The sequence below is a fragment of the Hemicordylus capensis genome, chromosome 2 (genome assembly GCF_027244095.1).
Source record: "Hemicordylus capensis ecotype Gifberg chromosome 2, rHemCap1.1.pri, whole genome shotgun sequence".
Taxonomy (NCBI): domain Eukaryota; kingdom Metazoa; phylum Chordata; class Lepidosauria; order Squamata; family Cordylidae; genus Hemicordylus; species Hemicordylus capensis.
In genome coordinates, this window is record NC_069658.1 from 46,013,819 (window position 1) to 46,030,129 (window position 16,311).

At 44.9% G+C, this 16,311-nt stretch overlaps 1 protein-coding gene and 1 long non-coding RNA gene across 2 annotated transcripts in view; one reads left to right on the forward strand and one right to left on the reverse strand.

Annotated features, from left to right (window-relative positions):
• The window catches only part of DMGDH (dimethylglycine dehydrogenase), a 94,096-nt gene that overhangs the window by 31,145 nt on the left and 46,640 nt on the right, over positions 1-16,311 (forward strand). The window contains exons 6-7 of the mRNA XM_053295437.1: positions 12,984-13,232; positions 15,634-15,832. Coding sequence (XP_053151412.1) covers positions 12,984-13,232; positions 15,634-15,832 — 448 coding nt within the window. The remainder of the gene's footprint in view (positions 1-12,983; positions 13,233-15,633; positions 15,833-16,311) is intronic.
• Positions 12,714-16,311, reverse strand: part of LOC128344710 (uncharacterized) — a 61,163-nt gene continuing 57,565 nt past the window's right edge. Inside the window, exon 4 of the long non-coding RNA XR_008316000.1 lies at positions 12,714-12,769. This is a non-coding gene — a long non-coding RNA (uncharacterized LOC128344710). The remainder of the gene's footprint in view (positions 12,770-16,311) is intronic.

The following is a 16,311-nucleotide window of genomic DNA, read 5'->3' on the forward strand; positions in this document are numbered from 1 at the left end:
ACCTCACATTTTTGTGGGTTTTTTATTTTTAAAAAAACTTCAAGCGGCGCCGATCAGCTTCAGAAAGAGCCTGCAGCTCAGGAGAGGCTTTTTGCCGGGGATGAGAAGAAGAGGCATGAAGCCTTGCCTGCCTGCCTGCCCTCAAACCCAGTTGTTGCTCCCTCCCAACTTTGTTTTTCTCGCCTCCTGCCATGGCAGGTCTGATCAGTTCAGTGGATCAGTTCAGCAAGACTGTCCTAATGCGTCCTGACTCCTGACCCCTGCCCTATGCCATGCCTGTGGACAGGAGTGGGCTGGCAGCTGGAGTGGCTGTCTCCAACCAATAAAAGCTGCTCCTCGCCCCCTCCCCCCGCTTTGCTGAATTATTGAGCAGGTCAATTTCTAAAAATATTTGAAGGCAAGGGGAGAGTCTCACAGTTTGCAAGGAACTGGAGACTTGGGTGAACGAGTGGAACGCCAAGTGTCAGCAGAAGTCACTGCTTGGCAACTTGTTTCGCCGATCTTCCGCAAGGCTAAATGAACGGGAGTTTGACAGTTGTGTTCGGTTTGGTCTGCTCTTTGAGTGATTTGCAATTGTGAGTGCTGAGGGCAGGGGGGAGGGGTTGTGGCAGATTGGTGAAATTCTGTGGAGGGAGTCCAGAAGGTGGTGGTGGGGAGAAATTTCTGAGTTAAAAGCAAGCACGAACGGGAATGCAAAATGTGGGGCTGCCTATGCTTTCAACATGTACAATCCTTGCTAGTGCTACTCCAGTCTTTTGGCTACTTTTAATTCATATATGAGTCTCTGGCTTCGTCTTATTGAAGTCTGGTCACCATAGGAGCATAGACACTGCAAATCAGGCAGATAGGCAGGCTTTACATATGCAGATTTTGTTGGAGGATGCCTGGAAGCTTAACTATGGAGACTACAGGTTCGATGCAACCTGAGACCTGTGTGTCTGAGCTGATTCCATGAAGCTGCATTTTTCTCCATCACAGAGAGAAAGCAATGACTTCTACTTTAAACTTCCATGGCCTCTTAAATGGTCTGGGGTGGGGGTGGAGACATGAGGTGATGAAGGCAGTCACAACGGCAAGCTCATTGTAAAAATCAACAAAGATTTGGGTCAGATTTGGAGGTTCAGGTTAAGCATTCTGTTGTTTTGACTAGTCAATCTTGCGGAACACCGGCAGCTGTCAAACTAAAAAAAAGAAGAAGTAATAATGAAGGGAGGTATCTCTCGCCTCCTCCTGGGATGTTATTGTTTGGAGAAAAAACCTGGAGCAAGCTTTGGGAATGCTCACAGTAAAAAGATCTGCAGGGAATGTGGAGAGTAGCCGACCCTATGTGAACGGCCCATGTAATCACCTGAATTAAACTGCTGCAAATCTACTGTGAAGCAGATTCACTCTTTGGACACCCTGCACCATGAACCCATGTCTGGATAACTCCCAGGTGCTCTTGAAACAGGCTATATTAGAATGACAGGAAGATTAAAATACGCTTTCTATATGCCTTTGCCTTCACTATTGTATGACTATGAAGAGTTTAAACTATGGAAACTCATGAAGATGAAATCCGCTTTCAACTCACAATCGCAAACCCTGTCTAAGGAGCGTGATTCATCATTCAAGAGATCTCTAGACCCCATTCCTCTTCCACAACCTCCTACAGAGCAGCCAAGGGAGACAACCCACCCTTCCTCTCCAGATCTATAAGTTATCTTTTCTGCCATGATTCAGGAAAAATCCCCTTTTCCTGAAAAAGAAAAATCAAATTATGAATATATGTCCATGTCTGACTCAGATGATAATTCTACCCACATTGGAAAGCCATCAGATCTTTCGCCCGATGAAAATGTTTCCAGCAACCCGTCTTATTCTCCCACAGAGGAGACAAAATCTTATCATAACCAAGGGTCTGAAATGGCCAAATTCTTGGCCTGGAATTGAAATCTCCGGCACCCAAAATCAAAGACCCTGTATATGACTTTATTTATTCTTCTAGTACCTCTCATCTGGCAGCCCTCCCTATGTTGCCTGTATTAGTAAACTCAGCGAAGTCAGCATGAGATGCTCCATCTACCTCAACTTTGACTTCCAAATACCCTGAACATTTCTACAGGGTGCAGAAAGAAGATTGCACATTTCTTTTCAAACAGCCTGTGCTGAATTTCTTAGTAGTAGCTTGTGCCATGGGAAATAGATCAGGAAAAAAGCACTCCACCCGTGTTGAAAAGGAGGGCAGAAAATTAGACTCTCTGGGTCAGAAGAGTCTAATTCCTCCTCTTCACTATCCATTAAAACTGCCAATTACATGACCTGCATGGCCAAATACCATTACTCGATTTGGGAGAATTTCAAAGACAACATTACAGACACTCCAGAAACAATTAAATCTAAATTTAAGGAAGTCCTTTCAAAATAGGAACATAGGCAGCTGCCATATCAGACCATTGGTCCTTCTAGCTCAGTATCTTCTATACAGACAGACAGTGGCTTTTCCAAGATTACAGGCAGGAGTCTTTCTCAGCCCTATCTGGAGATGCCAGGGAGGGAACTTGGATCCTTCTGTTTGCAAGCATGCAGATGTTCTTCCCAAAGCGGCCCCATCTCTTAAGAGCAATATCTTACAGTGCTTACATGTAGTTTCCCATTTACCTGCAAACCAGGGTGGACCTTGCTTAGCAAAGGGGACAATGCATGCTTGCTACCACAACACCAAAACACAGAAAGTACCTTTGTTCCACCTTGGGAGCTCAAGCCCAGAGATGCACCTCGGTAATTCTGGAGCCTGGACCTAAAGGCCTTTGGAGGGCCACCCCCTGCAAGCCTTCAGAAAGCCTTGACAATTAACACCTGTGTCAGCCAGCAGTCCTTTGTGGCAGAAAGGGCTTCTGGGAAGTCTTAGAGGCTCAAAAATTGCTGAAGACACGCTGGCGGTGTGGGCTGCCAAAACTGGCCGCCAAAGGGGGCTGGGCCTTCGGGGGTGGGACTGAGGGCTGAGGGATGGTTGTTCTGTGGGTGGGTGGATTTTGGGGTCAAAGTGTTGTTTTTATTGCCCTGAGTTGTGCCAGGCCTAATTGATGAGATGTGTTTGGGCTCTCCCGAAAGGGATGACGCAGGGGGTGCTATTGCTGTAGTGGTGGGGAATAGAAGAATTGGCGCTGGCAGAACAGCAGGCCGTTACAGGGGAAGAGAAATTAGTAATCTGGTAACTATTTCTACTTCCAACTGTTCTGACATCTCTCAGGCCTTGGGGAGCAGCACCAACTACCCACAGAGCCTGACCTTGCTCTTTCATAATGCCAGGTCAGTTCAAAATAAGACTGAAATTGTTCATGATTTGATCATGGATGAGGGAGCTGACCTGGCATGTATAACTGAGACCTGGTTGGGGGAGGCGAGTGGCCCAGTGTGGGCTCAGCTTCTCCCTCCAGGTTACTCTGTTGTGGAGCAGGTTAGGGGAAGTGGGCGGGGGGGGGAGTGGAGTGGCTGTGGTCCATAAAAATACTATCTCCCTTACCAGGGCCCCTGTGAGACAGTTGACCTATATTGAGTGTGTATTTCTGAGGCTGGGAACTAGGGATAGATTGGGGATTCTGTTGGTGTACCGTTCACCCCGTTGCCCAACTGACTCCCTAACTGAGCTGACGGAGCTGGTCGCAGACTTGGTGTTGGAGTCTCCCAGGCTCTTGGTGCTGGGGGACTTCAATATCCACTTTTGGACTGGCTTGTCTGGTGCGGCTCAGGAGTTCATAGCGGCCATGACAACTATGGGCCTATCCCAATTAATTTTTGAACCAACTCATGTTGCCAGCCACACGCTGGATTTGGTCTTCTGTTCGGATCAGGGGGGTGTTCCATGGGTGGGGATCCGGTGGTTACCCCATTGTCATGGACGGACCACTACCTGGTTAAGGTTGGTATCACGGTCACAATCCACCCCTGCAGGGGTGATGGACCTATTAGGATGGTCTGCCCAAAAAGGCTGCTGGACCCAGCAGGTTTCCAAAAGGCCTTGGAGGGTTTCGATGTTGGTGCGGCCAGTGATTCTGTCGATGCCCTGGTGGGAACCTGGAATAGAGAACTCACCAGGGCAGTAGAAATTATTGCTCCTAAGCGTCCCTCCAGCCCTGCTTCTAAGATGGCCCCCTGGTACACGGAGGAATTGCAGGGGATGAAGCAGCTGGGTAGGCGACTTGAACGCAAGTGGAGGAGAACTCGGCTCGAATCTGACAGGATGCAGCATAGAACCCATTTGAAGACGTACGTGATGGCAGTGCGCGCAGCAAAAAAGCATTTTTGGTCGGCGCACATTGCGTCTGCGGGTTCACGTACGGCAGAGTTATCCCATGTGGTGAGGAGTATAATCTTTGCTCCTTCTGCCTCAAATAAGCTCCCGGAGATACTCTGCTGTGACGCCTTTAGTGGGTTCTTTGCGGATAAAATCTCCTGTATTCAGGCCGACTTGGACTCCACTATTTCTACAGGGTCTGTGAGGGAGGTATCCAGTGATCCCTCTTGCAGTGTTAGGTTGGATCAGTTTCAATCTGTGACTCCTGATGACGTGGACAAGCTGCTTGGAGCGGTACGGCTTACCACTTGTTCTCTGGATCCTTGCCCAACCTGGCTGCTTCGATCTAGCAGAGAGATTGTTGGAGATGGCCTAGTTAATATCATAAATGCATCGCTGAGGAAGGGTAGGGTGCCTCCCTGTTTGAAGGAGGCAATAGTTAGACCTCTTCTTAAGAAGCCTTCCCTGGATCCCTCAGCGATGGATAGTTAAAGGCCAATCTCCAGTCTCTCCTGGCTGGGCAAGGTAATTGAGAGGGTGGTGGCTAACCAGCTCCAGGCGGTTTTGGAGGGAACTGATTATCTAGACCCATTTCAAACTGGCTTTAGAACGGGCTATGGACGTGAGACAGCCTTGGTCGGCCTGATGGATGACTTTAACTGGGGAATCGACAGAGGGAGTGTGACTCTGTTGGTCCTCTTGGATCTCTTGGCGGCGTTCGATACCATCAACCATGGTGTCCTCCTGGGTCGCCTGCGGGAGTTGGGAATAGGGGGCACTGCTCTGCAGTGGTTCCATTCCTATCTCTCGGGTAGATCCCGGATGGTGGAGCTTGGTAACAGTCACTCCTCAAAGCAGGAGCTGTTATATGGAGTCCCTCAGGGCTGCATTCTGTCACCAATGCTTTTCAATATCTACATGAAACGGCTGGGTGAGGTCATCAGGAGATTTGGTGGTGGGTGTTATCAGTATGCTGATGACACCCAAATCTACTTCTCCCTCCCTTCTTCAGGCTGGCACTCACTCTCTAAATGCCTGCCTACAGGCAGTAATGGGCTGGATGAGGGAGAACAAATTGAAGCTGAATCCAAGCAAGATGGAGGTGCTCATTGTGGGGGTTCAGAATCTGAGGAGTGAGTTAGATCTTCCTGTGCTGGATGGGGTTACACTACCCCGGAAGGAGTAGGTGCACAGCTTGGGAGTACTCCTGGACCCAGGCCTCACCCTGGTATCTCAGGTGGAGGCCATGGCCAGGAGTGCTTTCTATCAGCTTCAGCAGATTCAACAACTGCACCCATTCCTTGAGGAGGATGACCTCAAAACAGTGGTGCACCAGCTAGTAACCTCCTGGCTTGACTATTGCAATGCGCTCTACGTGGGGCTGCCTTTGTACGTAGTTCGGAAACTTCAGTTAGTTCAGAATGTGGCAGCCAAATTGGTCTCTGGGGTAACCCGTAGAGACCATATTACGCCTATTTTGAAACAATTGCACTGGCTGCCAATATGATTCTGGGCAAAATACAAAGTGCTGGTTATTACCTTTAAAGCCCTGAATGGCTTAGGCCCGCGTTACCTTAGAGAGCGCCTTCTTCTGCGTGATCCCCACCGCACATTAAGGTCATCTGAGGAGGTTTGTCTCCAGTTACCACCAGCTCGTCTGGTGGTGACTCAGAGGCGGGCCTTCTCTATAGCTGCTCCGGGGCTGTGGAATGTGCTCCCTGCGAAAATCCGCAATTTGAATTCTCTATTAGCCTTCAGGAGAGCCCTTAAAATGTATTTGTTTGGCCTGGCTTTCCAGGATTTTTAAATCTGTTTTAATATTCTAACCCGATGTTGGGGCTTTTAATCGCTGTAATTGTTTAATTGTTGTTTTAAAATGTTTTTAAATTGTTAATTGTTGTTATATTGTTTTTAATTTGTTTTACGAGCTCTTACGTAACTCTTTACTGTTTTAGTGGTTTGTTTTAATTGTAAACCGCCCTGAGTCATTTTGGAAGGGCGGTATACAAATCAAATCAAATCAAATCAAATCAAAAAATAAATAATTTAAGCATCATTTTTTAACACATAGATTCTTGGATACAAACCACACCACCCAGGAGAGACTAAAGAGTATTTAGGGGGCTCAAGAAGGTGTGGAGATCCTGGACTTTGGCCCCAAAGTCCAGGGGTAGGAGCTCCTCTGCTCAAGCCTACCAATACAATCATTTCTGCTCAAGAACAGGGGTGGGGAAGGGACCTCTGGGGGATGCCTTCCAGATCCTCTGGAGAAAACCCACATTCTACCTCTTTCCTCCCTTCCCTCTCCTACAAGGGTACTCAGCAAAGTCCTTGAACACAAAATAAAATGTATCATACTTACCCAATGGTGGCCAAGTCAACCTTGGTTCCCTCTCTTCCTACAAATATCCCAAGCATTCCACATAGGCTGCTATGTAACATATTGAAGTCCAGGAACCACGGGGTAGCGTTCTCTAAAGTGCTACCTGTTCCAAATGCAGGGCCAGTGAGACAGGCAGAGCTGAGGGGTCTCAAGGCATGGATGAGATGGTGGCTCCGGGAGGAGTTGTTTAGATTTGTTAGGCACTGTTGTGAATGATACCGGATCACCAAAAGGTCACCTGTTACAGGTAAGTAACCTGTTTTTCTCTTTTGCTGCCTTTGTACATCCACAACTGTTTTTTGCACAATGATTCACAGGAAAACTTGCAACCTATTAAGTTACAATATACATTCATTTTATGCACAGTCTGAGCTTAATCTCCATGAAGAAGTTGTCATGTATGAAGTATCCCCTTTGCTCCAGTTCACCGGAATATACTGCAAGGAATGAGAGCTGGTCTTGTGGTAGCAAGCATGAATTGTCTCCTTAAGCAGGGTCTGCCCTGGTTTGCATTTGAATGGAAGACTATATTTGTGAGCACTATAAGATATTTCCCTTAGTATGTTCCTGTGTAACGTCTACATTTTTCTCACCAAACATACAATTTGAGAGATTTGCTTCTCTGATATAAATGTTTGCACAGATTGCCACATTCCAGACTTAATCTGTTTCCTTTAAAAAGTCAAATATAGATACTAAGTGAATTTAATCTGATGCGATTAAAAATGATAAAGTTTCTTAAAGCTACCTAATAGTTTTAAAGGAAATAATTGGGAATTGCTGGCATTTGATGCTTTTGACATCTAATAGTTAAGAGGAGAGCTGATCTAGAGAGGAGAGCTGGTCTTATGGTAGCAAGCATGACTTGTCCCCTTAGCTAATCAGGGTCTGCCCTGGTTGCATATGAATGGGAGACGAAGTGTGAGCACTGTAAGATATTCCCCTCAGGGGATGGAGCCGCTCTGGGAGAAGCATCTAGGTTCCAAGTTCCCACCCTGGCATCTCCAAGTGAAGACAATACTGAGCTAGATGGACCAATGGTCTGACTCAGTATATGGCAGCTACCTATGTTCCTCCCATTTTCTATCAACCATTTAGCTTTAACGTATTAAAATTTTGTAAATGACCATGACTGAAAATTTTCTGCAGGACTTGGGTACACTAAACTCCTCAGGAGGATTCTTCATTGTTATGGGATGCTCTGCAGCATTAAAGTGAACAGACATCCCCTCTTGCCTTCTCCACATATAAATTGGAGCTCCTATATGCACACAAGAATTACTGATTGGGGCAGTTGCCTTACTATTATTATTTTTGTACATTTTCCTACCATATTTGCAGATAGCAGCCTTTTAAAGTTTGGTTATGAAGTTGTGACATCTCTTCAGGTTTTGTCATTTGTTCCAATAACTTGTTAAACTGAGGACATTCTTGTCTAGTTCTAATGTTCAGCCAAAGGGAACATTCTGAAGCTGTTATTGATTAACAACCTGGGTCAAGGTAGGTAAACACAACCCTGATGAGAATAGGTTCCTAATACCCTAACAGCCAATTTTTTTCTTCATTTCAAACACTCTCTAAACAATGTACTGTTAGTCCCATTGCAATCTTCATCCTTCTAACACAGAACACAGCTGGGTTTGTTAAAGAACAGCTTACCCTTTCCTCCCTCATCCACTTGCTCGAGTCAGACGTCATATTTCTTGATCCCCAAAGCATTATTTGGAGATCAGGAATATCCTGCTGGCTTGCATGTTTCACCCTTCGAACATGTGGGCTCCCTCCTCTACTTTCTGTTTTCTCTTATCATATTTTGCCATGACAACTGAATCAGCAAACCAAATTTTGTGCTAACTTCCAAATGAAGGCTTGAGAACCCACTTCAGATTGTGGTTTCAAATCATGGTTTGGGGACAAGGCACTGAGCCAGGTCTCACAACCTGTACGGTCTGGGAAGCTCAGCAGGGAGAGTGGGCTAAGCCCCGCAGACAATCAGGGAGAGAGCCCTGGGCGGCCGTATCGGCTGCCCACACGATTGCCGGCTCCGTGATGGAGCCGGCAGGGGCTGGCGAGTTTGTGGGTCACGCAGCCCCCGGAAGCACCAGCATGCCCTGTACGAGCGCGCAGGGCATACTGGGGAGACACCCGAGCTGGGAGGCTGCTTTTCAGTCTCCTGCCAAGGGTCTACTTGTGAGGAGCCACGGCTACTCACAATTTTAAAAAACTGGGTTTGCGGTGCACTCGCTTCGCAAACCCAGTTTTAGGGGCGGGCTACTTGAGCGGGTTACCCGCTCAAGAACCACCGGGCTTGCAGCCAAGCCCAGTGGTTCTCACGATTGTAGAAAATCGGGCTAGCAGAGGCTAGCCTGATTTTCTGCAATCGTGTGAATAGCCAGTATAATCTGCTGATTCAGACATCACAGCAAACTATGGTTAGATAAAACTGGGAATTGGAGGCAGGAACCCATGTGTGAGAAAGAAGGAAGCGAGCAATTCCATAGAACATTTCCAGCTTCCAAACTTCCTCCAAACCTGATGTATTTTGAATTGAGGCTATTTTGTGTCTACTGGGCGTATTCCAGATTACCCACTGCCACAGATTCACAACGTGTCCCATAATCCCCTCCGTATTGCCAGTGTTTTGACATCACGCTCACTGCACTGTCAGCAGGGTGCCGTTCATATTTACCATGCCCTGTTTTGGATTTTATTGCTGTGTTGCACCCCTACAACGTTGTAAATGCATTGCAGGAAAGTAGCTGTATTTTCCCATTTTTAGGAGGCTTGCCCTGTTTTTAATGCGCAGCAATGAAGTATTGTTTGGATGGTTCAAAACACAGTGTGGTGATTTTAGTAAAGCGAAAAAGGCAGGGGGCAGGAAGGGGCTTGGTGAGGCTGGATCCAGAAGAGGAGGGATGGAAGAGCGAGCCAGGAGAGAAGCGCGGCGGGTGATGCAGGCAGGCATGACGGGATAGGCAGGGCAGAGACGTGGCCTGAGCCAGCCAGAGCAGCAGAGCATGCAGCCCTCTCGCCACCTCCTGGCTGCCCTTCTTGCAGGCGGGGTGAGGGTGAAGTGAGGCAGGGGCTCTGTGCTCACCCAGGCTGACTGCTGTGGCTCCTCCTCCTGTTCTCTGACGCCGCTGCTGCCCCTGCCACTGCAGGCTCCCCCAGGCTCGGCCACCTCCCGCACTCCGCTCTGCACCATCCTACCTGACACAGGTATGGGAAGTTGCTGCTGCTGCGCCGCCACCTCCTCCTCTCCCCTTGGACAGCGCTGCAAAGTGGGGCCCGCTTGGTCGGGCTGAAGCCTTGCAGCCCTCGGGCCACAGCTGCTCCTCCTCTCACCCCCCCTTCCCAGCACAGTTTCCAGGGTTAGGCAGCATGTAATCTGGAAAACGCCCTGCCTTGAAAACACATTGGAGTGGACTGAAAATATGAATGACCACCCAGCCTACAACAAATCATTGAACTACTCTTGGGTTGGAACCATTGCACTATTGTATCACACTTTGCAATGCTTTCACCGGTGTAAATCTTGTCGTCCGGAAAACTCCCTGTAGAAGCTGAGTGAACAAGTTGAAACTGACTTCTAGCTGTTCAAGTAGGGGCTTTCATTTTTTTTAAAAAAATGAGCATTTTAAGAAATAAGTCTAGGCATACTATAGCCATTTCTTAAGGAAACGCACAGTACATAAGTAGTAATAGTATCTCTGTAAAATTGGTTTAACTTTCATTGATTGCTAAGTATATGAAACATATAAAACCTGACTTCATAACACTTGACCAGATTTTCAGCACTTTTTTGATCTGCTATAAAACAGGACTATAGATTTATTTTGCCGATATGCAGCTTTAAAGATACTAGCTAAATTACAGTCCTCGATATTTCAGTATCAAAAGTATTTAATCACTCCAATGGAGAAAGAGTCATAAAGGCGTACACTGTACTTTACTTATTTTCTCTCTCAGGAGCAGGGTGAGGCATTTGCTTGCAGTTACTGATTTAAGAAAACACTCTCTCAACATGTTTAACATTAGTAATTATTTTTGCACATGGGACAATCCTTCAACATAATAAAATTTAGTCAGGTTTAACGGATTTGTGAAAGTGATTGTTGGCTGTATCCCCGCAACCCTCTTTTGTGCAATTTGTGCCTTTGCTTTTTAGCTCAGAAACAGGTGCTATCAACATTAATCTGAACAAGAGTTTCTAGAAACCGTGGTACAGCAACTCATAAAATGATCCTAGAAAGCCCTGTGGGCAGTTCTTAATTTCCATACCAACTGTAGCTTATGAACAACACATTAGAATTGTCAAGCAAATAAGTTACCAAAATATGAAATACAGTGGCCAAATTCTTTGCCTTTAAAAATGAGTACATTTCTAAAAATGAGCACAATCAACTAGAACTGAAGGAATGTTCTCCTGGCCATGTCAGTAACTTGCATGTCTACAGACAATGCCAAGTCTCTAAGGGCTTGTTCAAGGGGGCTGTTAGCCTATCAAGAACAGGAATATTCCCCCATATCCAGATTAATGAAGCCACACACCACCAGCATTTCTGTCTTCTAAGAGTCAACCGAGATGTGTACAGACATGTGTGCTATACAGCTGTGCTTCCAACCTCTCTCTCTCTCTCTCTCTCTCTCTCTCTCTCTCTTTGCCAAAAAACCACACAGAAGGACAGCCTTGGTGAGGACCATGGCACGTGGGAAGCGGGAGGTTCATTATTTTTCAACCAAAAATTACCTCCTTGAAGTGGTGATTTCCTCAAATCATCACTTCCGTAGCAGGTCACTGCTTGTCATGTTCTGTGGCCTCAGCTTGGGTTTCCTTCCTGCACAGCTGTTTTTGGCAAAAGAAAAGGTACTTCTGCTTGGAAACATATCACTATAGATTTGTTTGCACACCTAGTTTGATCATAAGTTTTAATACATTGAATTCATGCTTGTCCATTACTGACCCCAGGCATTCATTCATAGTGAACCTTGCTACACCCAATACCAAAGGGGGAAAGTTGGCTTTTGTCAGCATACTGGGCATTTTTCACACAGCAGGCTTTACCATGAGTTTACTGTGAGGCTCTACTGCGAGTTTGAAGTTGCCCAAAAAAACCCTGATGCAAAAAGTGGATTTTTTAACCCTGGATATATATCGGGCTAAACTCTAATGCACAATGAAAAACACAGATCATGTGTGAAGTGCTCCCTGTTAGCTCACAGGGACTTCAGGGTAAATCCGGCCTATATGTGAATGTACCTTCCATTCTGGAGGAGATGCAAGCTAAAAGCCCTGTGTGAGAAACGCCCTGGTGATACCAAATTGCAGACCAGCAAATGACTTTGCCCAGTGGTTTCATTAAGGTGTCATAAAGCATGGGAGACAAAATGGAACCCATGAGAAAATTCTCAAAGGTACTCATGCTCAAAGGTACTTAAAGCTGCTTAAAGAGAATAAAATATGAGGCCAGATGTTGCTCTGTCTCAATAAAGGTCGTCTAACAAGGTAACTAAAGAGATTTCACAAAACCCAGCTGAAAGACAGATTAAAATTGATCTAGATAATCTATTTATTCCCAAAGCACCTGGAGGTCATATGCCATAGTCTACTCAACCACTTTAGCTAGGAATGCTAAATTGGACACAGACCTGTGATTTTCCACCATTGCTGGTCTGGATTGAGATAAGGCTTCTGCAAGAAATGTTGGCTCAGTTCACCAGCCAGACAAAAAAATTTTATTTGTCAGATGCTATGTTGGTACATTACTGGTCAGGACTTTTTTCACTTGTTAGGCATCATTTTTCACTCATTACAGACTAGTAGGCTAGTGGATTTCATGAGCCCTGGGCTTCTATAATAAAGATCTTACAACAGCATTTTTAAGGACTGGTGGCAATAGTTCTCCATGAACCCCTACTCCCCCCCGCAAAAAAAATATGTCACAATCACAAAGATGGAATTTAATAGCCTTGCTTAATTAAACAGGACTCCAGCAGGCATGTTGCATGGTGGAGAACATCAAGAAGCCTGTGCACATTCTTGAGTATCTACAACTGAAACTCATCCAACAAGATCAGGGAAGATGCTTTTCTGCTGTAGACTCTATGACCTAAGTGGAGTACAAATGAAAACAGATCCAAAAAATTTTATCCACAAAGTAGTCCCATACCTATTTCATAGATTCAGGAGCAGTTCATTATATCGGGGGTGGGGGAGGAATAAATGGTGTTAGTTCCACGGTTCATCTTATATTTCTTATCCTAAGAAAGGATTATACCCTTCGATTCCAATCATTCTATTGTTCTGTACATTGTATTTTTCAGGTTTTTGGGCTCGTGAAATAGGCAAAATGATTGGACTGCAGCATCCACTCATACCAGTTCACCACCAATATGTCGTTACTGCAACTATCCCTGAAGTGAAAGTTCTGGAAAGGGAATTGCCTGTACTTCGTGACTTAGAAGGTTCCTATTATCTAAGACAAGAAAGGGATGGACTTTTATTTGGCCCATATGAAAATCAAGAAAAAATGAAACTACAGGATTCCTGGGTAGCACATGGAGTCCCACCAGGTAATTTATCTAAAAACAACAACAAACCTTTCAGGTTTCAGTGGTTTTTGTTACAGCCCATTCTTATTACCTGATTCGATGCTTTGGATTAATCACAGTGACTTCTACACTGTCACTGTTAGTGTCATTTATTTATTTATTTATTTATTATTACAGTTATAAACCGCCCCATCCAGAGGCTCTGGGCGGTGTACAACTAGTTTAAAAACAAACATAACATAAAAACAAACACACCACTTAAAACAATATCTAAAACACACCACTTAAAACAATATAAAAACAATTTTAACACAGTTTAAAACCAATTAAAATACTTAAAAACAATTTTAAAACCTTGGAAGGCAAGGCCAAACCAGTAAGTCTTTAGGGCTCTCTTAAAGGCCAACAGTGAGGCCAGAAGCAGCTACAGTGAAGGCCCGGTTCTGAGTCACCACCAGACGTGCCAGTGGAAACTGGAGATGGACCTCTCAAGATGACCACAACGTGCAATGGGAATCGTACAGAAGAAGGCACTCTCTAAAGTAACCCAAGCCATTCAGGGCTTTAAAGGTAATAACTAGCACTTTGTACTTTGCCCAGAAAACATATCGGCAGCTAGTGCAACTGTTTTAAAACAGGCATAATATGGTCTCTCCAGGTTGCCCCAGAGACCAATCTAGCTGCCACATTTTGAACTAACGGAAGTTTCCGAACTATGTACAAAGGCAGCCCCACGTAGAGCGCATTTCAATAGTCAAGCCTGGAGGTTATCAGCTGATGCACCACTGTTTTGAGATCATTCTCCTCAAGGAATGGATGCAGCTATTGAATCAGGCAAAGGATGGAAAGCACTCCCGGCTATAGCCTCCACCTAAGATACCAGGGTGAGGCCTGGATCCAAGAGCATTCCCAGCAGCATACCTCTTCCTTCTGGGGGAGTATAACTCTATCAAGCACAGGAAGCTCTAATTCGTCCCTCAGATTCCGTTCTCCGTCTTGCTTGGATTCAGCTTCAATTTGTTAACCCTCATCCAGTCCATTACAGCCTGTAGGCAGGCATTTAGGGAGTGAATGCCATTTCATAATGATGATGATGATGATGATTGATAAGGAGAAATACATTTGGGTGTCATCAACATACTGATAACACCCTGCACCAAATCACCTGATGACCTCACCCAGCCGTTTCATCTGGATATTAAAAAACATTGGTGACAGAATGGAGCCCTGAGGGACTCCATATAATAGTTCCTGTTTCGAAGAGCAACTGTTACCAAGCTCCACCATCTGGAATCTGCCTGAGAGATGTTAGCGGTTGGAACCACTGCAAAGCAGTGTCTCTTATCCCCAACTCCCCCAGGCAATCTAGAAGGATACAATGGTCGATGGCATTGAACGCCGCTCAGAGATCCAAAAAACCAGCAGAGTCACACTCCCTCAGTCTATTCCCTGGTACAGGTCATCCATCAGGCCAACCAAGGCAGACTCAACCCCGGCAGACTCAACCCCATAGCCCGCTCTAAAGTCAGTTTGAAATGGGTCTAGATAATCGGTTTCCTCCAAAACTGCCTGGAGCTGTTTAGCCACCCCTCTCTCAATCACCTTGCCCAACCATGGGAGATTGGAGACCATTATGCTGCTGGTGGTAGCCAGACCTGGGCCAGGCACTGGCACAGGGGCATCACTTGATGCCATGAAGGACTCTTAGGTGGCACTGGTGACATGGAGCAGACCATAACAGCACTTCGCTTGTCTGTACAACATCATAAGGACCTTTTGTCCCAAACAGCATTGAGATCATGGGCATAATTCTGTGCATCTAACAGTTGAAATTAAATAGTATATACTGGACTGGAGTCAAGCCAGAAATCTGAATTGAATTGGTCTGTACCACAATGCATATATGCAGAACTGTGTTAGATAGATACTGTACATCAAACGTTTGTCACATTGTTCATGTGATGGAAGGTAAAAGTTACTGCATTCCTAGTTGAAATAAACTGCTAAATATCTTTTTATTTTATTTTACTTATTTTATTTTTAACAATGGCAAGAGATAGCTACATCCTCCAAGTGTAAGGGAAATAAATTTGAATTCTAACAGCCCGCCTTTAAAAATGAATGGAATTTATTTTAGCAGAATGATTGGAATCTGTGAATTATATGTATGTTACATGCAAGTATTTATGAAGACAAAGAGCCATCCTGGCATTGTCATCTTCATCTCAAATTTCCTGTATAATCCAGTTGCTTTCAGTTTGGACTTTTCCAGAGGAGAAAATGGGTGTTTTTCTCTAGGTAGCATCCTGTCATGTTTATGTGTACTGAGAAAGGAATCACTTTGTTTTGTGTATCTATACAACTGAAGAGCTTTTAGAATTGGAAATTTAAAAATGCATAATGATGTCAAACATTTTTCTAGGTTTTGGGAAGGAGCTTTTTGAGTCTGATTTGGACCGAATAATGGATCATGTTGAGGCTGCTATGGAAACGGTGCCAATATTGAAACAAGCAGACATTATCAATATAGTTGCAGGTCCTATTACATATTCTCCAGATATTTTGCCTATGGTGGGACCACATCAGGGTGTTCAGAATTACTGGGTGGCTGTTGGTTTTGGGTGAGTAAATGTCTCTCTTCAGTAAGATTTTTGTCTATCTCTTAATAAGAGAAAGCTTGCTAAAACTAGATTATGTGATGCTTATGTCCACTTTTCTAGGAATGCCAGTATTATCCTTGTTAACCATGCTTCTTTGTTGCTGGCTATATATATTTATATTTTAGGTTCACCCCACTTCCCTTTGACAGGCAGGATTTAGACATATCATTTACAATATAGTACTGTATTTACAATTTGTGGCAATGACTATAGTTTTGTTCTCAGATGAACGCAGAGATGCCAAAATGCCCGAGAAGAATGGTAAGTATAAGTGAGGAGCTTGACATTAAAAAAGCATATTTTGAGTTTTCCATATAGTAGCTGGAAAATGTAAACTTCTTTGTGCATTCATTCATTCACTCAGCCTAACCTACTTCACAGGGTTGTTGTGAGGAGAATCTTAAGTATGTAGTACACTGTTCTGGGCTCCTTGGAGGAAG